At 38.6% G+C, this 25,305-nt stretch overlaps 1 protein-coding gene across 2 annotated transcripts in view; it reads right to left on the reverse strand.

The window, feature by feature from the left end:
- Positions 1 to 25,305, reverse strand: part of ITGA8 (integrin, alpha 8) — a 312,225-nt gene that overhangs the window by 121,157 nt on the left and 165,763 nt on the right. For both annotated transcript variants that reach the window (XM_006894290.1, XM_006894291.1), the window contains 7 exons: positions 20,383 to 20,428; positions 16,833 to 16,940; positions 10,625 to 10,680; positions 9,973 to 10,127; positions 8,222 to 8,359; positions 7,657 to 7,724; positions 6,123 to 6,270 (listed from right to left, as the gene is read on the reverse strand). In XM_006894290.1, the coding sequence (XP_006894352.1) occupies positions 6,123 to 6,270; positions 7,657 to 7,724; positions 8,222 to 8,359; positions 9,973 to 10,127; positions 10,625 to 10,680; positions 16,833 to 16,940; positions 20,383 to 20,428 (719 nt within the window). The remainder of the gene's footprint in view (positions 1 to 6,122; positions 6,271 to 7,656; positions 7,725 to 8,221; positions 8,360 to 9,972; positions 10,128 to 10,624; positions 10,681 to 16,832; positions 16,941 to 20,382; positions 20,429 to 25,305) is intronic.

The raw sequence follows: 25,305 nt of genomic DNA on the forward strand, positions 1-25,305 counted from the left end.
AATGCTTCCTGAATCATTCAATACTCTGTCCACAGCATTTTTAAGCCTCAACTTGAGGCTTGAATTTGCTCTTCAGTTCCTTCAGTAAAAAATGCCAAGCAAATTTGGCCTTTTTTGATTTTTTTAACTCTCTTTGCACATTATACTTTGCTTTCTCTTCCTAAGGTGCCCTTTCAAATCTTCCATTCAGCTCCTTAACTTCCTGATTTCTTTCCTTTGATTTGGCTTCTCAGTGCTCTAGTGCAAAATTCAGAGTCTCTCCTGACATCCAACTCAGTTTTTTCTTTCTCCTTTGTCTTTAAGCAATCTTTTGCATTCTTCATAGATTACCTTCTTTGATATCATCCCACAACCATCTGGCCTTTTCTTATTAGTGTTCAAGACCTCAAACCTGTTCATGAGATGCTGGGTTTTTTAATTCAAGTGGGATATATTAAAGGTCAAATTTTGGTTCTTGTGGATTTGATTTAATTTTCTTTAGTTTCAATTAAACTTGCATATGAGTATTTGATGGTCTACAATCATCACCTGATCGAGTTTTCATAGCTGATATTGAGCTTCTCCAATGATTCCATAGATGTAGTCAATCTGATTCTTGTGCAGACCATCGGTAAAGTCCATGTGTATAGTCACTATTTATGTTTCTTATAAAAGGTATTTGCAATGAATAAATTATTGTACAAAATTCTACCAATTTATCTCCAGCTTAATTTCTGTCACCAAGCTCATGTTTTTGGGCTACTGATCCTTCTTCTCTGTTCCCAACTTTTGCATTCCAGCTGCCCATTATTAGTAATGAATCCTGGTTGCATGTTTTCTGACTGCAAAAGTTGCTGTTGGTGGTGTTGATTGCCTTTGAGTCAAGTACGACTCATAGCAACCTTATGAACAAAAGGCCTGAAGCCTCCCTACAACTATTGACATTCATCAACGTTCATAGAGTTTCCAGAGGCAAGTTGTTTAGGATATGGATATAGAAATCATCTATTTCCTCTTCTTTGTTCCCTGATTGTTGGTGCCTATATTTGGATGGTGGTGGTATTAACAGGTGTTCCTTTTATGTGTATGAGTATTATCTTCTTGCTCACAACACTGTATTTAAAGATGGATCATGAAATGGTCTTTTTAACTATGACTTCAACCTCATTCTTCCTCACATTTTCATTTCTGGCATAGTAGATCTGATTCAAAATGTCCCATGTCCCTCCAACTCATCTCACCAGTGTGTATTATGTCAATATTTATAGGTTCCATTTTTCTCTTAGCAATATCCAATTTTTCTACATTCATGCTTCTCACATTCCACATTCTGATCACTAGGGTCTGCAACTGTTCCTTATCCTTTGTTTTTGCCAACCAGAGGGTTCAGGTTTAGGTGTCATATCTGCTAGTCTCAGTGTGATTTATTGTGCATAGGGTTCGTGGATAGGAAGATTCAATATAGTGAAAATGACAATCCTCCCAAAAGCAATCTCCTGGCATAATGCATTAACACATACAGATAAAAAATTTATTTTTCATAGAAAAAGCAATTGGCAAGTTTAATTGTAGATGGAAAGAGAGCTTAAATAAGCAAAGCACTTCTGGAAAACAAAAATGAAGTGGGAGGCAAAGTACTTCCTAATCTCAAAATCTGCTATAATAACCAAAGCAGCATGGTACTAATACAATGACAGACACATAGACCAATGGAACAGAACTGAGAATTCAGAAATTAACCCATGTACCTATAAGATGAATTGATTCAGTGACTGGGGTAGTGGGGAAGATGTTGTCAGAGACAGTAAGATTGGCACAGGAATAGAGCAGGGTTTGTGTTTGTTGTATTAGGGTCTCGATGAGTTTCAGGCAACTTGATGGCACATAAAAACAACAGCAATAACCTATAGTTAATCAGTATTTGACAAGGAAACAAAACCTATCAAATGGGGAAATGATTACATCTTCAACAAATGCTGCTGGAAAAACTAAATTTCTACTTGAAGAAAGGTGAAGCAGGATCCATATTGCACACCACACACAAAAACCAACTCAAGGTGGATCAGAAACTTAGAAATAAAGCCCCAAACCAGAAAGAGACAAAAAGGGACAAACCTTAGAGGGTTTAGCCTAAGGCATAAATAGGCTGGCAAATACAGCCAGAATTGTACAAACAGGAGAGCATAACACTGATGAAGAGACTTTTTAAAGATTAAACCTCTGAGTGCACCAAAAACTTTTACCAATACAGAGAAAAGAAAACCTACTGATTGGGGGGAAAAAATTAGCAATGTCATCTCCGACAAGGCTCACATAACTGAAGTTTACACAATACTATAGGGCCCGCACAATAAAAAGACTGGTAAATCAACTATAAAATGGGCAAAAGACATGGAACGAATTTTTACAAAGGAAGACATTCTAATGACCAACGGACACACAAAGAAATGCTCAAAATCACAGGTAATAAGAGAGATGCAAATCAAAACCACGAAGAGATACCGTCTCATCCTAGTAGCCTAATGTCAAAGTTTAAAAGAACAGCAAGCAATAAATATTGGAGAGGAAGTGGAGGGATTGGAACTCTCATACACTGTTGGTGGGAGTGTAAAATTGTATAACAACTCTGGAAGGCAGTTTAGCATTTCCTCAAAAAGGTGAACATATAAACTCTGTACGTATAATCCAGTGACTCCACTGGTAGGAATATACCCCATGGAAAATGGAAGTGAGATGCAAAGAGAGGTTTGTACACCAATGTTCATGGAAGTGTTATTCACAGTCACAAGAATGTGAAAAAAACAGTCCAGATATCTACCAACAAACAAATGAATTGACAATCTGTAGCTCATTGGCATGATGAAATACGGTGTAACACTCAGAAGCAATGACTATAAAAAATACTGTATAGTATGGGAAAGACTGGAGAGCAATATTCTGACTGAACTAAATCAGCTTCCTAAGGACAAATATTAAGTTCATTATTGTAAAAATAGAAAGATAACTAGTAATATGTATATAAAACTCCAAGAAGAGAGTGGGAGGGAGCATGGCTGGGGGTGAGAAATCATGGGATCACACTTTGATGGGCAGATGGAGGGGGTGAAGGAATTAGGTCCAGTGGGGACCTGAAAAGATGGACTAATAGTGGGACTAATAGTGGGCATAGACCAATGGCAGTTAATTTTATTAAACACAATGTATGGGAATGATCATATGAAACGCAACGTGAATGGAGGAATATATGAAACACAAGGCACATAAATTTTTTATGCAATGCAAAAGAAAAGAATTTAAAAAAAATTGTTGCTGTTATGTGCAGTCAAGCTGACAACAATCCATAATGAATCTATGGCCAATAACTCTGAACCCTGCCCTTTCCTCGGCCAACTTCTCCATCTCTGACACACTTGTCCCCAGTGCAAAAATATAATGATTTTAAAATATCTCTTTTTAAAGGAATTGTCATTCAATTACATTATCTTCAGAATGCTGCAAGCTTCTCACAGTAGGTGGTATTTGGAACTTCATGGGAATTTGACAGGGAGTTGTAGCAAGTTGTGCTTGTAAGCCAAAGGCTGCACATCTCTAGGGGTTAGAATCCACCAGTAACTCTATGAGAGAAAGATGGGAAGTCTCCATCTCTTAATATTGCAGCCTTGGAATCCCAATGGAGGTTTGTTGTGAGTTGGAACCAAAATTTGCAAAATGAGCTTGACTTTGTTTTCGAGGTATTTAATAAACTTTTGTTAAGTGAGTGGTTCTATATCAGCAAGGAGCACCAAGATGTACTTAAGAAGCCCCACGGGTGTAGTGCGTGGCTGTCAACTGAAAGACTAGGTGTTCAAATTCATAGGTGAAAGATGTGGTCATCTTCTTCCATAAATATTATGCTCTTGGAAACACTAAAGGGTAGCTCTACCTTGTCATCAAGGTTTGCTATGAGTGGAAGTTGACTCAACTGCTATGGATAAATTATTAGGAATGCTATGCATGGTGTTAGCTTAAAAGTTGGCTTTTTTCCCACCATTATAGTTAGTCCTATCTGGTCTCTAGCTACCTTACCTGCAGACACATGGTCTTGAAAATCATCAACAGCTGTGGGACTAGGATAAGAGAAAGACTGCTTTTCACACTAGGCAGCAAGACTTGAGGGAGACTGGAGAAAGAAACTTGTGGGAGTGATACCCTGGTGATGGTGGTGGAGAAACTGTGGCATTACTGTAGAGAAACTGTGGCAAAGTGGGACCTGAAACTTTTTGCATTTATGCTGGCCACTGTTCAAGGTTTTTCCTGTTCTTGATGGATGCTTGAAGGAGAACCTGACTTAAATTTGCTCTGAGGCAAACTCTATTGGATGATTTAGATTTGCCTGTTGAACTGAAACCAGAGCCTGGACTAATTGAGGAATTGTGTCTTGCAACTTGAGCTAAAACCTAGACTTGTATTGGGTGATATTATTTGCCTCCCCCACTCTTCAACTTACTTTCCTAGTAAGCCCCACTTCTCAGTAGCACAACTGTGAGTTTGCAAGTCAACAATGAACAAACAAATCTTTTGCTGTTGGTATGGCTTTCGAGGCACCATGGAGCTTGGCTGTGAGCTTTTTATCTGCTTTCTGCTCTGGAGCAGTGAGGAGCTGTGCTATTCATACTCCTTCTGGCCCTTCCAGAGAGATGCTCATGTCCCTGTGCCCTTATGTTCTGTTTTCTCCTCTCTAGACACTATTCTGGAGTTCTTGGGGTATATGAACAATCAAGTACTAAATTATAAGCTGGAAGCATGACATTTTGAACCCATCCAGTGGTGTTCACTGGATTGGAAGAGAGATCTATAATCTGTTTCTAAAGGGAAATAACCATTGAAAAGGGGTTTCTATGAAGTTTTATTCTCTCTACCAGGGGTCACCATGAGTCTGAATCAACTTGATGGCAACTCATTTGAAATTTTGGTGGCTTATTATGAGGCTATTCCTATGTGAAGAGAGTTCTGACGGAATAATTATTAGCATATGTCAAGGCTAATCTAAAAGGTTCTGATCCACTATAGGCACTGAGGTAGAAGGATGGTCTGTCTCCTCCTATTGGTGTTTATGGTCTTGGAAGCCTGATGGAGGGTCACTATGAATACAACTGACTTTATGACAGTGAGTGAATCCTATGTGAAACATAGTGGTGAATATAAAGAAAATTCAACTTGCTTTCTGCCCTTAATTACAAGTTTATTTCTGAAATGAGGGACTTTCTCTTTTATTTTACAAGAGGGATTTTCTCTTTTATTTTATAATGTATTTATGGTTTTCTAGTTTTAGTGATTAAAAACAGACCCTGAAGATACTCCAACAGGAAAGATTGAGGTTTTGATAAGCAAAGGAAAGACTATAAATAGCAGTGCAAGCTGCATTGATGATTGGCAAGTGAGGAAGCCTCAGCTTTTCTGGTTACAATTCCAAAAAGGGATCAAGAATTTTAAAAATGGAACTTATTTTCTTTCCAGTGCCCGTTTCGCCTGTTATCAGTGCTCTGCAGGGATTGGCTGGACCTTCATAAACAATAATGAAAACCAGACCTCTGTGACCAGCATGAAGCTTAAAGAAACACAAAACAAAGCTTGGAAAGCCAGTGAGGATAGCTGTTTGCTTGGCTTATCAGTCCCTGTGATAAGCTGCTTCTTCCAGTCAGTTTTCTTCCTTGGTTCAGCTGTCACTCTTTGGCCAATTTATCTTGGCACAACGGCAAAGAAAGAAGTCAATGGGTGGTAAAATGATTGATGTCCTTGGTTGCCACCCAAAATATTAGAAGTTTGTGTCTACTTAAAGCTTGTCATCAACACTTGAAAATATCAGCCATTGATTGAGATCACTGTCGAGCTTAGTTCTACTCTGATGCATATGGTTTCACCATGAGTTGGCTTTAGTTCAAGAATACCTGACAACAAAAACATGGCAAAAAAGGCATCTATACTGCGTAGAATCATCCTTCTACTTGGCTTATTTCTATTGTGATTAACAGCATAAAGTACTATTTTCTCTTATTTCATATTTGAAAGAAATGCTCATCTTAAGCTTATCCTTCTTAATAGTTATTTGACTTCATAAAATATGCATTAACTCTATACAATTCCAAATAATTGGCAGGTATTACCTTGTTGTTGCGTTCAATTCCAACATAATCGGCCTCTTCTGGTATTATTACAAAGAGTTCAGCTTCATAAGCTCCTTCCCCTTCATTTCTTGCATTTATTATAAGCATCAGGTGATTTTCATCTCCAATAATTACCTGAGGTTTATCTCTATAAATGTAATTTTAAAAAAACCGTGTGAGGTATTACACTTTTCAGATTTCACAGATACTTTATGTTCTTATCTAGGAGGATTTAAAAAAAGGATAATAGTGCAAAACTGTTACAAAAATGATGGATAATCATGAGTGGATGGTGGAGAATGCTTGAACAGAAAGGAAAGAGAAGAGCCATTGTTGGGTGAATATATGTTTAACAACAAGTAACTGTTGGTCCCATCAAATTTCTGATTTGTTATATGTTCCCATTTCAATGGCGTCAACCTGTGAGCCAAAACATGCTACCAAAACCCCTTCAATTTTGCTAGCAAAAAAATCCTTGCAGTGTTAACAATTGGCTTCTGAGCTGCTATGAAGCAATTCCTCACACCATTGAGAAGAAAACAAGCAATTGAGAGAGACAGATGGATCCAGAAAGTAAGGGAGGGAGTCATGAAACAAGAAAGAAACTATTAGAAATGAGACATAAGAAGAAAGGTAAGAGATCTTAAATAGCTGATGGAGGGTCTTGAAGAAATTTAACTCACTTCAAACTCCAAATTGAACCAACATTTGGAAATGCCTACTTCACTTCTGACTCTTACTCAAAGTTATTGCTTTTGACACTTGTTAAATTGTTAAGTTTGGGAAAAGTTCCTTTGGGAGGTTAACAGATTCCAAACACAGACAGTAAGGAAGTTTCTAGGCAGAAATGGTGCCTAGAATTCTTTCCCCACCAAAGGTTGTTTTACCTTAATCCCAACTTCTCCCTGTAATAAAAAAGGAGCATAATGATTGGGGCTTGACTGGTGACACCTATGAAGGCATTTGTGAAGTCTTTTGACTCTCACTTGCTTTTATTACAACTTCTGCTTTCTTCTATAAAGTGCTAATGAAAGGGTTTTTGTTGTTTTGATTTTTCGGGGGCAGGTAGTAAATGAAAATTGACTTTACTTTGGCAATTATAAGGATGCTTTTGAGATTAGTGGACACAAAACTAATTTCGGTGGAAGTGTGGGTGGGACCAGTCCACCAGACATGAGCTAGCCTTTTCCAGCTTTACTGAGGCATGTAACTGAACAGAACCTGAGCCACACGATGGGTTACTTTCTTTTAAGGAAAAAAAACAAATACATCCCCCACCCCATTTTCTGAAAGATGAAACAGTCCAGGCCAAAAATCTTAGGGATTGTCACCTGACACCAATGACAAAGAACTGACCCAAACCACAGGCTCACCCAAAGTGTAGCCAAGCTTTAAGAATTTCATGCAGTGTGTTCCGCTCCCCTCCCCCTCTTTTTGTCGCAGTTGGAAGTGTATATACTTTCTCCAGAGAAGTTTTAAATAAACACCTGTATCCCATTAGATCTAATGTAAAAGTTTATTTGTTTAAACTCACGGTCTAGCTGACAGCTTCAAGTCAGGAATGCACATATTGTCTTCTCCACAATCCACCAGGATGTGAGCCTGTGTCATGCAAAACATGCATCAGGGATATCTTGGAAAACCTGAATCACAGAGCTTTTTGTTTCTTTTCTTGAAAAGAACAAGCAGGTCCACAAATGAGACCAAGCCTTTCTTTTCACCATGCATAACCCTCCCCAGCCCCCCCAACTATATATGCACCCGATGTTACCCAGTGACCTCCCCATACAGGGGAGTTTACATAACAGTCTCCTTCCAATTCATTCTAAAATGTCTGTAAAGAATGTTACCCTGGCAATGTTCTGAGGATTACAGGCTGCCTTGCTTCTATTACAGCCACATTTTGAACAAATTAAATCTTGGTTGCACAAGGGGAAGGGCTTCTGAGAATACAACGATGCAGTATATCCGGAGACACGCTAAAAAATATCCAACTGCTACATGTTTGTTGCGTGGGAATGCAAACAAGAGGAGCTGGCTTTGGTCTCCCGGTCACAGGAACACCACTTGGTGCCTGCCTGAGACACTCAGGAACTGACCTGCTCACTCACGGCGTTTTCTCTATAGTAGTTCAGTACTGGTTTTATGGCCAGGCCTTCTTTAAAGGTGGATTCATCCAGACTGTAATTCAAACTAATGTTGATTGGAGATAATTTATCTCGGAATTCAGTTTCATCCTACGGAAAACAATCACAAACTCAAGAAAGAATCTGTGAAATGACTGCAAGATGTGAGTCCGTGCGAGGCAGACGTTGGAGTTTAGTCAATGAAAGTGAGTGATGAAGCAATTATGACTGTGGCAGGTTTGGACACATGCTGATTTCTGTGGTGGATGGCAGCTACCAAAAATAATATATGTTCAGAGAGGAAATCAGTTAAAGCTAAGGCTTCACTGAAATAGGCTTGTGGGGGGTAATTGTCAGCTTGACCAGACTGTCAGTGAGTCACACAGAATAAGTTAAGTGGCAAAGTTAAAAAAAAAAAAAAGGATAATTTTTTTATTGCCCTTACAAGTATCGTGAATCAGGATTTTTATTTTCAGGAGGCTGGCAGAATTTGAGTTTCTTTGGGCTTCAGAGGAAGACAATATCTTGAGTGTCTTATCATCTCTTTACACTAAACCTTTACTTGTATAAACCTGCAGACATCTTCAGCACATTTGGAATTCTCTCAGGAAAAGAAACAGAACTCTGTGAGTGAGGGGCAGAACTAAGCAGGAAGCCCTGTGCACCTAAGTTTATTCCAGTCTGTGCAGCAGCGAGGTCTCCCTTCAGCTGTGTGCCAGTCAAGGTCACCAAGGGACAGAAGGGCTATTATAGCCAACATTTCATCCCAGAGTGTGTTGATGAACAGTCAGCCTTCCCCAGGTTTCCCATCATTTCAAGTCCCTTGAAGGGAGGAAATGAAGAAAAAAAGAGTTATATTCATGCAGCAAATGGTGAGGTGAAGATAAGGCATTGCTCTAGAAATATTTTGAGTTTTTTTTCTTTTACAAGGGGTTTAGAAGTTCTTTTAGAAAAGGATTTTTAAAATAAATAATCATCCCACTGCCGTTGAGTCAATTCTGACTCCTGGCAACCCTCCATTGAGTTTCCACATCTATAAATCTATAGGAAGAGACTGCCTATCTTTCTCTCACGGAGTAGCTAGTGGATTCAAACTGTCAACCTTTCAATTTGCAGCCTAACACTAACTTTGAATACCTAAATGTAAAACTAAAAGTATTCCTCAAGTCATCTCAGAAGTACATGTTAATTAGATTTGACAAAACATCTATCATTCTTACAGGGTAAAAAGTCAAATAGCTTATTTTGAAGTTTTATGTTGGTGTTTTTGGGGAGTGGTTTGGGAGGGTAGTAGTGGTAGTTAAGGAGCTCTGGTGATCCAGTCCATAGCATGGTGTGCTTTAGTTCTAAATCACCAGTAGCTCTGAGGAAGAGAGATGAGCAGTCTCCTCCTGCAAAACTTGCAGCCTCAGAAAGCTGATGCAGGGTGGCTCTGACACAAAGGCAGTGAGATGCATGGTTAGAAAAGAGAACCATGGCAGTTGAAGACCACTGCCAAAACTTTTAAAACAATACAAAACCTTAGAAATTATAAAGAACACACAATTAACTGAACTGAAATAAGGGTCAAGAAGAGAATGCGTGACCTTAAGTTAAAGTTTCCTCCTGGAAGTGAAAATTGATGCGAATCCATGTAGATAAATGTGACAGGGGAAATGGTGAAAAGTGGCCGGGATTTGGATTCATATGTGAGAGGTCGGAAAGGAGACTATCAGAAGACTCACGCGAAGGTAGACGACAAAGTCCTGGCACTGGAAGGCTTTCTGCCCTCTTACCACGAGGGGGAAGACGAGGTGGGACTGATGGTTGTCAAGAAACAGCGTGCGTTTCACTGCTCCCTTTTGTTTCAATGAATCTAACTGCACCTCAGCAGTCAGGGCTAGAGGATGGAAAATAGTAAATACTGTTAAGAAAAGTTAAAGTGTTCAATGAATGCAGTATTTTCTCAGATAAGAACACTATTTCAAATCGCTTACTCAGGAAACATTTTTTCCATAGTTAGGCTGAAAAATGTTACACAGGTTTAAACTGTTTTCTAAAATACTTCCCAAGCTAAAAAAAACCCCACTTCATAGTCAGTATTTTTAATATAAATGTCTTTCCATAATTGCACATATCTTTCCAGATACTAGGATTATCAATTATTCATGCAAATTTTTTAGAAGATGTCATACACACAATTGAAATCTTGTTATCAATAAAGGGCTTTTAAAAAATGTTTATATTTGTGCAGAGAAATGCTTACTGTTGAATATTTTCATAGAGTACGTTGTTAGTAGATGTCGTTAGGTGCCATTGAATCAAGAACGACTCATAGCGACTGTATGAACAATGGATATAGTATGGGAATGTGAAATAAAACAAATGCATGCTCACCTATTGTGTTTGAAATGCTCTGGCCTGCTACAGATGCACAAACTCTTAAAGAAAAGCTATGAAAAAAAGCAATCAATAATTTATTAGTGAATACAGTTTTGAACCAGGAGTAGAATTATTCCTTTACCTCTCCCTAGGTAGAATGAATATTTGACCTCCCTCCCATACATCTATCTCTAATCTCTCTCTCTCTCTCACACACACACACAGAGAGAGAGAGAGAGAGAGAGAGAGAGAGACTGATATAGCCCAGCACACAATACTAATACAATGAAGACAGGTGAACTATGTTGAAAAGCAATACTTGAACATATTTCTAGCCCAGCGCACAATATTAATACAGTAAAGAGAGATGAACTACATTGAAAATCTGTACTTCAACATATTTCTAGAGACTAACTTGCACTGACAACCTGGGTGGCACCGCTCTGGTGGCTCGAACCCACTGTGGTTCTGTTGGAGAAAGATGGGCTATCTCCTCCTGTTCAATTTACAGTCTCAAAAATCCACTGGAAAGTCAGGCCCAGGTCTATTCCAACTTGATGATAAAGTAAGTGAACTTAATCAAAACATCCACTAATACATTATTTTCTGCCTACATTCAATAAATGCATACGATTTTGTATACTCCAAGCAGTGAAGAAGTACACAGTATAAAAGAGTAAAAGCTGGTGCTAAGACCTATACACCAGCACAAACACGTCAACATTTGAAGAACTTAAAAAATTTACGTGTGTGGTGCAACCACTATGGAAGGCTATATGGCGCTTTCTCAAAAAGTTCCAAATAGAGATACCATTTGACCCAGAAATTCCACTACTGGTGTGCATATATCTGCCACCCAAGCAGGTATATGCACACCCATGTTTGTTGTGGCTTTTTTCACAATAGTAAAGAGCTGGAAACAACCCGAGTGCCCATCAACAAAAGAATGGATAGAGAAGCTCTGGTATATTCACAAAATGGAATACTATGCAGCATTGAAAAGCAAGGAACTCATGAAATATTATGCAAAATGGATGACCCTGGAGAACATTAGGCTGAGTGGAAATATCTCAGTCACAAAAGGACAAATATTGCATAGGGCCACTGTTATAAAACGGGACTGACATCAGGGTTCAGGGAAGACAGAAAAGGAGGGGAGGAACGATGTATATTGCATTGAAACAGATGAGGGAGAGAACTGTTTAAAAGGGATATATGAATGGGTATTTTTGTCATTACAGAAGTCCAGAGTGAAGGCTGCATAGTGGAGTGGACTTGGGGGTGGGGGAGGGATTGCATAACAATGAAAGAGCTTTTCTTTCTTTTCAAGGAGAAGAGTGAATTGAGGTGGGGAGGGGGTACGTAGGGAGAACAGTGTAACAATAAATGACTGGGGGGAAAAATAAATTACTGGAAACCCTAAGTCTCTATAAGCTTTTATTAAAATGAATTAAAAAAAACCACTTCTGTGTGATTAGAGTATAAAATAGAATGGTGAAATCACAGGAAGTAAGGCTGGCACAGTCATTTACTGAAAACAGCATTTTTGGTTTTAAATAAGATTTTCATTTTATATTGGTTTGCTTACAAAGTTCATATACATTGTTTTTCACACTGAATCTTTCCCATTTCCTTTATCTACCCTTTCCTCTTGTCATCAAATTGTGTGACCCAATGATTATCCTCCTACCCATACTCACCCCTCTGTTCCTTCCTCCTCTTGAATATTCATACATGTTTTGCTGGTTATCTTTTATTTCTACAATAATGGCATTATACAGTATTTGTCCTTATGAGACTGAGTTAGTTCACTCAGCATAATGCTCTCCAGTCCCTCCCAAGTTAGGTAGTGATTTTCAAAACCATTGCTCCTGCATGCTGCATCGTATTCCATTATGTGAATGTATCACGATTTTTCAATCCATTCGATTATGGTTGGACATCTAGGCTGTTTTCCTGTTCTTGTGATGGTCAATAATACTGCTGTGAACATTGGTGTACAAGTCTCCATTTGTGACTCAGTTCTCATTTTCTCCAGGAAAGCGGTGGAATAGCTGGGTCATACAGAATTTCTACATTCAGCTTTTTGAAGAAATGCCAAACTGCCTTCCAAGTGATTGTGGAAACAGTGTTTGAAAGCCATGTTAAAGAATTTGGAATTAATGCTAAGAAGACAAGAGGACTGTATAGTAGCACTGGCTCTGTCGGCAAGGAGACTAGAACTCTGCGGTAACTTGCTTGGGTCGGGGTGAGGAATTGTGACAGAGAAGCCAGAGACTGAGGTGAGAAAAGAAGAAAATAGGCACTTAGAGGGGTCCCTTAATCGCCTTCACTCTCTTTGCCTTTACATTGAAACGGACCATAAACTGGCCCTCCAGCAGGTTTCAGAGGCTGTAAATTAATAGGAGGGGATCGTTCATCTTTCTCTCAAGGAACCGAGGAACCGCTGCTGGTGGATTCCAACTGCTACCTCGGGGTTAGCAGGGCAACTCCCTACAGTCTTTATCACCAGAGCTCTGTTTTGTCTCAAACGAGGCAGGCACAATAATATGACACAGATAGACATTGGAAAGTGGAAATAGATCCACATGAGAGGCATGTCACAGTCTTGCCCTGAACACAATCCAGGGCAGTGTCTTTATGGTTTGTAGAATGATCTGGGCTGGGCCGGCCGGGCCTTTGGCGGTGGAGGGAATGAAAAGTGGTCTCTTGCCTCAGCCTGACTGCTGAATGTTCTCACTCTCTCCTGAAAAATTTCAAGCCCTAACATCTTGCAGTCATGGGCCCTCCTAACATTTCTGAGAAGGTGAAAAATAGAAAATGCTTAAGTATGAGTTAACAACAGCTTTAAAGTTTTTACTGGTAAAATACTGTAGAAAGAATTGACTATTTCTACAGAATTCAAGAGGAGTAAAGTATCTCTAATCATACTTTAATTATGTGTCAGCTTCCTGTGTCAAACAAAATGAAAATGTGTCACATCTGGGATTCATATATCTACCGTGACCTCAGTCAATGTCTTCCTTCAGGGTAAATAATTTGCCACATACCATTAACCAAAAGTTTCCTGAGATGTCAGTGCTATTACAAGTGTTTAGACCTTTTCCCCCCAGAGAAATCATAAATTCCAACCCACATCTACTTCATCTGAATTCTTCTGGAAAGATAAATAGCTAATAGTGTCTTTAAATTTTATAGCAAGTTTGGCTTTCAAAACTAGAAGGTGGGTTTGTTGTTGTTGTGTTTTATTAATATATCCAACTTTTTTGAAAGTATCTAGCCAGGTGGTAAAAATAGCTCATAGTTCTTTGTTCCTCTTGATCATTATTTTGCAAAGTCAAAGCTCATTATCTTTTATAAGACAAATTTCTATTAGTAATGAAAATATTAAGACACATAACTTATAATAAGATTTGATACAACACAAATAATTTGAAAGAAGTAAACTTTTTAAAAAGAACTTAAATTATTAATATCATTTACTTTTTTGTGAAAATGTACGAAATTAAAAAGTTATTTTCCTAGCTGAAGGACCACAAAACTTTTGATCTGTGGTCTATGTCTAAGTAAAAAAATATATTTGAGATGTCAAGAAAAGCTGTGAACTCTTACTGAATTTAGTACTAAAATTTCAAACTAAAACTTGGATTTATAGTCAATGTCTTAGTAAGTCTGGTCTGAATCCAAAATTAAGTCCTCTTAAAGGCTTCTTCACAGGAATTCTAAACTAATTCATTAGCAGTCCTTCTAATAGGATCACAAGGCAAAACCATACAGTACACAATTGTCAAACACTAATTTTAATCCAATGTATAGTTGGAATAATGCTTTTGTGACATAACTAAACTTAATATTCACAAATGATGCTGCTGCAATGAGAAAAAAGTGAAATACGATTTTAAAGTATAAAGCAACTAACTTCAAACTAACCAACTCTACTTATTTTAATGATAATACATATCAGAGTTCCACACATCTGAAAAGTGTTTTTCAGATTTGAAAAGTGGGTGGCTAGTGACTTTTACATTTATAAAATAAAACTATTCTTAAAATGATCACTTCTATTTTTCCAGTTAGTTAGTGCATTTAGATTAATGTATTTTTCTTTTCTGAGCTAGATTTTTTTCTTTTTCCAATTTATAGATGCCAAAAACAGAGAATATTTGATAAAACTACATACTGTCTTGAGAGACACAGAAATCCATGTAGATTGGAATGAAAAAGCATTTGCCAGTTAGAGTTTACATAATGGTTTTCAGATGTACAATACAAGGTTCTGTCAAAATCAAACACAAACAGAAGTGACAGCAACAAAAACCAACTGATGCCCTCCAGCCATTTTAGAAAATAGCTAATTTAGCAGAATAAAGTTTAAAAAGTGATTCAGGAAAAATTCTAGGCTCAATCAGCTGTTTATAATGCATATTCAATATTCTTTACCCATCTTTTGACATGTGCATATGTAGATAAAAACAACTTTCAGAAAATACACGCAGATGATAAAGGAAAGACATAGATTATGTATTGATGAACAGTGAATTTTGTCTTATAAATATGACTTATATGAAATTAAATATGAAAATAAAAAGACTCATGAAAAGACCTTTTCTTGTTAAAATGTCATAGTATTACCAAAAGATCAAACAAATCCTATAATGTCACAAAATGGCTTGAATCTTACAAAAATATTCATAAAACTGAAAATTCTTGAAAAAAAAAATCCTTATCCAGTTCAAAACAACAAGTTCTATACTAGAGTATGCTACATATGTTTTCAAAAAATTCTGTCTGGATGCTCCTTCCTTTATCAACATGAGAACATGTAGATACTGGCGAGTGAGAATACCCAAGTCTTAATATTCATGCTCAAGTAGCAACTAGTTTGTTTAATGTTCACTTAATCATGATAGTGTAGGGGGAAAAAATGCTGGCCTTTTCACATATTTTTTCAGATCAGGTTTTCATTATAATATTTTATGGTTTAAACCATTTAAAAATTTCTCAGGGCATTTCCCAACTACGTTCAAAAGCTGTTACTTGCCTCCTCCCATTGAGAGCTCCCAACAACAGGATGCTTTTCAATGAATTTTTCAGGGTCTGCCTTCCTCTCACATTCCACCCTCAAAGGCTCTGACTGTGGTGTGAACTCCTGTTAAAGACTTTTGATCACACATTGAAACTGGCTGGAAATAACTTCTTTGGATTGAGATTAGTTTGTACTGCATTCTGACATTCTCAAGAACTAAATATACTACCTGAGTTAGACTACCTCTTCTGGAAAATGAGGGCAAACTCAAACACTCCAAGTATGTGCTGTTGTTTTCAGAGGATACTCTAATGACATAACCCATCATAACAGACTTCTGACCCTCCAGGACCTGCTTGCTGAAGAACAATAGGGCATTTTCTTATTTGAGTTGTCCTAACTTATCAAGTTCCATTTGTAGTCCCTCAGATGACTGACAAAGTTCAAACAGGACCCATTTCCAAAGCCTTTTTTCAACAATGTTCTTCAGTTTCTAAAGACATTTAAACAATGTTCTTCTGGGATCTAGACAAAGGAATCATAAATCTACACAGCCATTCTTGATGATGACATTTCAGCCACAAAAATACAGTTTAGGGCACAGAAATTTCTACTTTTATAACATTTACTTTCTGTCTAACTGTAAATGCTGTTTTCAGTGCAGGGAACCCAGTAATTTAACCAAAGTTTGACGATTGTATGTATGTCTTAAAAATGGTATACAAAAGCATTTGCAAATAGAAATGTCAAGTTTATTTTTAGTTTTTGAAACTGTAACGTGTGTGTGTATACACACACACACACACACACACACACACACACACACACACACACACACACATATATATTCGTATGCCAAGAGTCTAAAAGTCATGAAATCTCTAATATTTGATTTGCTGGCAGTTTTCCTATATGTCTTCCAAGCTCAACACCCATCTAGATTCTGTAGATTGGAGAAGCACTATTGATAGATCAGTAACTAGCTAAAGGTCAGCATCAAGCCACTGATCCTTTGTAAACACTCTTGCTATTCAGTGTTAGCATGTAGATCAGCTGCACCAATACCCTCTTGCAGCTCTTTTGTAATGTAACCTATCAGGCTTCACCTCAAATTTACTAAATAAAAGTTTCCATTTAACAAGATGTCCAAGTGATTTGTATCCACAATGGTGTGTGAGAGGCGTGGCACTAACTCACCAGGCCATCGGTGTCATAAAGTCTGGAATCTGGCAAGTTTTATTTTCGAGATTGATGATCATTGGGTTCAGCAGAAGCTGGGCATCCACAGTCACAACTGGTCTTGCTCTGTAGGTAGAAAACAGGGAGCTTAAAAAAAAAATTACATAAATGACAGGCAGAAAAGCACTTTACTTAAAATGGAATTTCATTTCTAGCTGTCAGTGCCAACATTCCCAGCTTATGTGTCAAGAATATTGCTCACTGCTTCAACTAGCAGGCTCTAGTTTCAACTAGTGATCTTCAAACACATCTGGTAGTTTATGAATACAAATAAAAGGTACTGTGGGCCCATCAAGGAAAGTTTCATTCACAAATTTGCTTGCTATGGAGTCGGATATGTTGCTGTGAACTATGGCTCTGGGATCAGTTAGTATATTTACATTGATATTTTAAGAAATATATCATTCTTTAATCACTTGAGCCTGTAAGTACTTGGACTTTAGGAAGTTGGTCTCCTTAACTGATAATTTATCTCAACCAGTAACTCCCTAGGACAAATGTTGCAGATTTAGTTGAACGCATGACGGTGGGTTTACAGAATATTTCTGTACTTCACTCAGAGTAGTGGTTTTCAATACTGACCACACATTATAATCACCCAAGGAACTTTTGAATAGCTACTAGGCCCGAGTCCCACCATATAACAATTGAGTCAGAACCTCTGGGCAAAGGTCCAGACACTGCAATTTTAAAAAACTTTCCAGGTAATTCTAATGTGCAGCCAAGTTCAAGGAGAAGGACTAACATATAGTAAATTCCGCTCTAGACATCCAGGTGAGGGTAACAAGGCAAGAAAGTAAGTCAGAAGGGAGAGAACAGAACTATTTCTAAAACTTTGCTCCAAGTCTAAAGCTGGGAGCCAAACTCTGCAGATGACAGCATAAAACAATGTCATGTTGGATAAGTTTTCTTCTGACACAGAGAATGGTGCCTGGGGGCAGAATGTTGTTTAGGGCACAGCTTTAAACAATCTCATGAATACCACAATAGGGCCTACTGGGGATTTTCCTAAACCCTTTTGCGCTATTTATCTGTACTTTGTTACATAATTTTGTTTTCAATATTGGGTCATTCCAGTCCTTGGGGAAACGGATGCCAAGATGGTCTTCGATATGCAAGAGATTTACTGGGGGAAAAAAACCCTCTGAGTAAAAGGGGAGGGCAGCAGAAGCGGCTGGGAGAGCATCTGACCACTTTGAGGGAAAGAGGGAAACAATGAAAAGTTGGCCAAGGTCTTTGTAGCCCTGGAAACGGAGTTTTGGGGTCTCAAAACTCAACTGTTTTGTAGTGATGGATACACTTGTATTATTGTTGCATTTACAACCTGGCCAGCATCACCACATGAAATAGGCTCATTGGAAGGTTCAGAGCATAACACTAAGGCTCATGGTAGATTCAGAGCACAGCAGCTGGGGCTGGTAGTGAATTATGCTTTGGAAGTTCGAAGTGGTCTACTCTCGTGGCCACTGAAAAAGCGTGCCCCATACTGCAGATATTTTGAGAGTTCCAAAACTCTCCGGTTCTATGTAAGCTGAAGTGGAGAGTGGTGGTATAAAACAGCCCTCTTTGAATTGACTTTGAGATTTATCATGAAAATCATACTTCTTTGAGAAAACCTATACTTGAGTCTGAAAGATGATGAGCTAAGTTAATGTTATATACCAAGTACACCCAAGCATTGGGGTTTTTTTTTCAACAATTGGCCCTCAACTCATTACAATGCTGTATGCTGCAGAGCAGAACATCTCCATAAGACTTTCTTGGTAATCTTTTAAAACTGTTCACTAAGCCTTTAATCGACAAAGCCACTAGGTGGGTTCAAACCACCAACCTTAGGTGAACAGTTATTTGTGAACTGCTTGTGCCAACAGAGTCCTTGTACTCAGGTAAAATGTACTCTGCCTTTTGCCTTGATTTACTGATCACATACATGTCTTCAAAGCCTACAAAATTGTTTTTAAGGAAGAAAAAAGAGACACAAGAGGAGAAAGGAATCGAGTTTTTGAACACAGACTCTCTAGTTAGAAAGGTGTACTCTATGTACAGTTTTCACTTCATTTTTATAGTAAAAACCACCTTGCAAAATAAGTGCTATCATGTGTACTTTCTAGATAAAAAATGAGAGGCTAAAAAAATTATAAGAACATGCCCAAGACTGCAAATTGGTGAATGTATGAAAGTTTCAGGCTTTGGGTATAGATCTGTCACATTTAAACCACTGCTTAGAATTTGGTTTTGGAGACTACAAATTCCTGGTTTATTCCTTATCCTGGGTTCACACTTGCTTATAGAAATGATAAGCACATTTCAATGTATTTCTAAAACAAATAGCAACAATTTAAAAGGGAGTTATTTTAGAAGATCTGCTAAGATTATATAACTATTCATGTTCCTCTACTTTACATAGGGTTTTCAGAGGCCTGCTATTTAAGAAGTGACTGGCCAATCTTCCTTCCTAGTCTGTCTTAATCTTCATTTTCATGGACTTCCAATCGTGGCTCTTCTTCTAATAGGATAACTATCCATGTTCCTCTGTTGTTCATAAGATTTTCAAAGGCCTGGCCTAGTGGCAAGAAATTGCACTGCAATCCTGAAGGCACATGGTTTGAATCCACCAACTGCTACGCAGGAGAAGGATGGGCAATCTCCTCCAGTGCAATTAACTGCCTCTGAAAATCCACTGGAGGGTCAGCTATGGGTTGGTTCTGACTAAATGGTAAACAACAACAACTATTTAACAAATGGATGGCCAACCCTTGTACTCAACTCAACAGCACCTAACAATAGCAAAAGTGCAGCCATAGTGCTCCTTGGAGGCAAAAATGATAAAGTTTTACCTCATATACTTCGGGCATGTTCCAGGAAAGGAGCTATTCCTTGGAGAGGGACAGCATGCTTGGAAAGGTGCAGGGTCAGCAAAAGAGGGTCATTAAACAGATGGACTGATAAAGTGACTGTTGCAATGGGCTCTAGTGTGTCAGGAAGTGCGAGGATAGCACAGGAGAGGAAGGGGTTCAGATCTGTTGTTCCTAGGATCACTTTGGGTCATACTCGACTTGATGTCACTCATCAACACGATTATATAAGATTTAAAAATATGTTGGAAGTGGCTGGAAGTTTGGTCCTAAGATTTCAGAATGAAAATACAGAGGAAAGAAAGAGCACACACAAAACTAATTCCAAACTTAAAAGACTTCTCCATAGAGTCAATTCGAACTCATAGCAGCCTCTGGGTTTTTAGATTGCCCATCTTTCTCTCAAAGAGCAGCTGGTGGATTTGAGTTGCAGGCCTTTCAGTTGACAGCCTGATTTGTTATACACTATGGCCCCAAAGCTCCTTAAATTTAAAAAAGAGGATCTAAAAAAATAAAAAAAGAGAGAGAGAATCTAAATAGTCTCTAAAACAAATAACTGGGATATGCTTGGTAAGACAAAATTGTCCCCTCTCCCCAAAAGGAAATGCGTTTGAAACAATGAGAAGAACATTTGCATACTACCGACCACATACCTGTAAACAACTACTTTTCCTGTTCCAAATGCGCCCACAAGCAAATCTAAAAAATACAAAAACACAAAACACGTTCACAAGCTTTATAGAGACAGTTGATTGAGACCACAATCATAAACAATATACTGCATTCCAAAATGCTGATTTCAGAGTGAGAACTGTACAATGTAAACAACAAACCACCTGGCCCATAGGCCATGTAAAAAGGTAGAGTGGAGCTTCTGTCTAACTGACTCAATATGGTGCATGAGTTAGTACAACTCAAACTTTTCTTAAGATCACATTATTTCTTCTATTCCTGTTCTCAAGACAATCAGATTGCTTAGCACCTACTATGATAAGATTCTCTACATATATTATTTAATCTATCTCTTGCCATCATTATATGAGGAAATTATTAGCCCTACAATGGGCTGTTCTGACTGTCATTTTGACACAACCCTTTGATCTTTGGTGCTCTGATGGCGTAGCCTACAGGGAATTGCACTGCTAACCCCAAGATTGTACTTCTTTGACAGTTTGACTTTGCCAGCTGTTCCCAGGGAGGAAGGAAGGCAGCCTCCCACCATTCAGCTTATAGCCTCAAGAGCCCAGCAGAGGATGAATTATGATTTGACTTCTACTCAACTGCAGGCAATGAGTGAGTGAGTTGGTCTTTATACAGTGTTGATGAGCCTACTGCTGGCAAAGGGATCATCGCCACATGGAATGCTTGAAAAACCATTATGACATCAAATAATAATAAGATCGCATATATGCGACACTTATTCCAGGTCCAGAATTCCCCTAAAGGATTTACCTTAATTGATTTCTAATGAATTAGAAAATCTCTGTTATTTTCAGAGTTCTGCTGATGAGTAAAGTGAGGTTTGTAGTGTGTGGCAAATCAGTTCTGATTCACAGTAACTCTATATGACGAAAGCAGACTGCCCTCCAGAACTCTCCTAGGCTGTAAAGTTTATGGTAGAGTTTATGCTGTCTTTGCTGGTGCAGAGTGGCTAGTGGGTTAGAACCCTTGGATTTTCAACTTTCTGGTTAGCAGGTGATCTCTTTAGCCTGATGAGACTATACTGGAAAGTCACTCAAGTATACACAAGTAAGAGTAATATACAATCAACACTCCTGGCACCAGCAGCCAGGAAATTAAAAGACGTATTGCGATGGGAAAGTCTGCGGTTAGGGACCTCTCTAAAGTACTCAAGAGCAATGGTGTGTCTCTGGAGACTAAGGTGCATCTGATACAGGCCATGGTCTTTGCAATCACTTGTTATGTGTCAGAGAGCTAGACTATGACCCGGGAGGATAGGAGAATTGATGCTTTTGAGCTTTGGTGTTGGAGAAGAGTGCTGAGGGTACCATGGACTGCTAAGAAAACAGATTCATCATGGAGAGGGTTAAACCAGGCTCCTCCTTGGAGGCAAGGATTCTGAAGCTTCGTCTGACATACTTTGGTCATGTTGTAAGGAGGGATCAGTCCTTGGAGAGGGACATGATGCTTGGGAGGGTAGAGGGCAGGCACAGGAGGGGAAGGCCCTCTGGGAGATGGATTGATTCTGTGACTGGGGCAATCGGGATAAATGTGTCAGAGACAGTGAGATTGGCACAGGACAGAGCAGAGTTTAGAGCTGTTGTACACAGGGTCACTATGAGTCGCAAGCGACCCGACGGCACATAACAACAACAACAACAATATATGTCACAGCAGTGCTGGATGAGATAGTGACCTTGGGTTACTGAGAAGGGAATGATCACAGTTATCTCATTGATTAGATAGACAGATTGATCCTGAAAGGTTGTCTCTTCCTAGAGGGAACATGGTGGCCCTGTGCTTCTATAGAGGTTTATAGCCTTAGAAACTCTTTGGGGCAGTTTTATTCTTAAAACTGGCTTGTTGTGAGTTAGAATTAATTTAATACAGTGGTGCAGTCTGGGTGAACATCACCAGAAGCAATCAAACCAAATTAAAAAGGACAGGGATACAACTTCACAGAGTAAAATTTAGACTGGAGGGAAAAGTGGATACTATAGAAAAAAAGGTCACAAAGGAATGCATACAAAAGTTGAAGCTAAAGTTGGTTAAATCTAGTAAAACAGAAGTGAAGAGTATACTTATATGTCCATTCTAAATGGCAAATGAATCAGGCAGCAGGATGGGTAGTCTCCTCCTGTGCGATTAACTGCCTCTGAAAACACACAGGAGGGTCCGTTCCCACTCTGTGGTACACAATATAACACACACACATCTATATGTACATAAACACACATATAAAATTTGGTTGTTGTTAGGTGCTATTGAGTTGACTACAACTCATAATGACTCTATAAACAACATATCTGAACTTTGCTCTGTCATGACCCATCCCCATAATCTCTATCATGCCTATGCCCATTGTGGCAGCCACTGCATCAATCCATCTTGTTAAAGATCTTCAGCTAAAACGCTGACCCTCTCTATCTTTTGCAGCACGATATATCTCTTCATGGGCTGGAACTTCCTGATAGTAAGCCCAAGGTAAAGTAAGAGGAAGTTTCACCATCCTTGCATCTAGGGTGCACTCTGGTTGTACTTCCATCAAGATAGATTTGTTTGTTCTTTGGGCAATCCATAACATATTCAACATTTTTCACTAACACCAAAATTCAAAGCATCGATTCTTCTTCAGCCTTCCGTATCCATTGTCCAATTTGCAGATGCATAGGAAGCAACTAAAAATATCATGGCTTGCAAATGGTAGATCCTAGTCTTTAAACTGACATCTTAGCTCTTTAGATCTTTGGAGAGGTCACTCACAGTAGATTTTCCCAAAGCAACACATCTTTTAATTTCTTGACTGCTGCTGTCACTATATAACATGAATTTTAAGAACAGACTCTCTGGTAATGACAAAGAGATAGGTCCTTCTAGAGAAGGAATCTTTCTTTATGCCCGTATATCTTGAATATTTTATGTAATAGTATGAGTTGGAAATGAGCCCTGGTATAAAATTAATTCAATGTCTGAGTGCTAATAAAAAGGTCAGTGGTATGAACCCATGAGCCCCTCCACAGGAGAAAGAGGAGGTAAACTGCTTCCATGAAGGTTAAAGCTGTATAAGTCATAGGAGGCAGTTCTACTTGTCTAGAGTTGCTACAAGTACTAATCAACTAAATGGAAATAGATTACTGATTTTAAAAAATCAAACACTCTGTTTTTTATTAAATTCTCACTCATTATGACCCTATAGGACAGAGTAGAACTTCCCGACAAGGTTTCTCAAGTTGTCAATATTTAGAGAAACAGACTTTCAGTAATTCTTCTGTACAGTGGCTGGTGAGTTTGAAACTGACATTGGTTAGAAGTCAAACATTTAACCAGTTGTACCACCAGATACAGAGCAGGAACTTCATAAATGTCTGTTAAATAAGAGAATAAGTAATAATAAAATAATACAATAATGATAAAAGAATCCTATACTTGGACCAAAAAGCAGTCCTCAGAAAAGGGGAGGAAAATACTGGAGGTTTCAAAATCAGGAAAGGAGTGTGTCAGGGATGCATCCTGTCCCCGTACATTTTCTATCTATATGCAGCACAGATCATTCGGGAAGCAGGGCCTTATGAGGAGGAGTGTGGTATCAGGATTGGAGGGAGACTCATTAACAATCTATGACATGCAGATGACACAATCTTGCTGGGTGAAACTAAAGAAGACCTGAAGCACATGCTGCAAAAGGTCAAGGACTGTAGTTTTCAATATGGATTGAAGCTCAACATCAAGAAGACAAAGATTTTCACCACTGGACCAACTGGCAGCAACATGATGGATAGAGAAGAGATTGAGATTGTTAACAATAACAGCTTTCTCTGCTCCACAATCAACACCAGCATGTAGGAAATCAAAATACAAACTGCCATTGGGAAAATCTGCTGTGAGGGACCTCTCCAGAGTACAGAAAAGCAATGATGTAAGTCTAGAGACTAAAGGGTACCTAATTCAGGTCATGGTCTTTGCAATTACTTATTATCCTTCAGAGAGCTGGACAATGACAGGATGACAGAAGAATAATCAATGCCTTCAAATTGTGGTGCTGGAGAAGAGTCTTGAATATACCCATGGTCTGACAAGAAACCAAATATGTCTGTCTTGGAGAGGGTGAAACCAAGTTTCTCCATAAAGCCTAGGATTCTGAAGCTCTGTCTTTGGACATGTGGCCAGGAGAGGCTGGTCCTTGGAGAAAGATATCATGTTTGGAAGGGTGGAGGGACAATGCAGGAGAGGAAGACCCCATGAGATGGATTGATACAGTGACTGGGGTAATGGAGGTTGGTGTGTCGGAATTAGAGGGACTGTCTCAGGAAAGGGCAGGGTTCAGAGCTGCTGTACATAGGGCCCCTACGAGTCGCAGGAAAGTCAAAGGCACATAACAACAATTATTAAAAAGGCTAATGTAAAGCACACTTAAATTTACTATAATTTTACACATGCACTTGAAGTTTTTGAGACACATACACTCACATTCAAGATTAAATAAAGTACTGTAGAGCCTTTTAACTACATCACAACTAGATTGCAAGTACAAGTGAGAATTTGAAAGACCCCCTAAAACAGGTGAGGTAGGGTCCTTTTTATTTAGAAACTGTAATCCTTGTGCCCTTGAGTGGGGATTTTCCCCTCAGAAAAAAAGAAAATAACTGGCAAAATAGTCTACAATTTTCTTCATGAGAATGTGGCCACAGTTATTCAGAGACCAAGAAAATAGTTATCGCCCACAAAAGTATGTTTGCCTTTTGAGACACTACCTTGGTATTGTGCTTGCTGAAAAAATCAGACTATTAATGCTCAAGACCTTAACATTCCCAGATCTCTCTAGGAGAAGAGAATTAATTTGATGATTTGTGTCTCTGCTCAGTTTGTTTTTCTAAAATATGTGATTGGTTTTGATA

The sequence above is a fragment of the Elephantulus edwardii genome, unplaced genomic scaffold (genome assembly GCF_000299155.1).
Source record: "Elephantulus edwardii isolate Elephantulus edwardi_28Jun2011 unplaced genomic scaffold, EleEdw1.0 scaffold00139, whole genome shotgun sequence".
NCBI classification, from domain to species: Eukaryota; Metazoa; Chordata; class Mammalia; order Macroscelidea; family Macroscelididae; genus Elephantulus; species Elephantulus edwardii.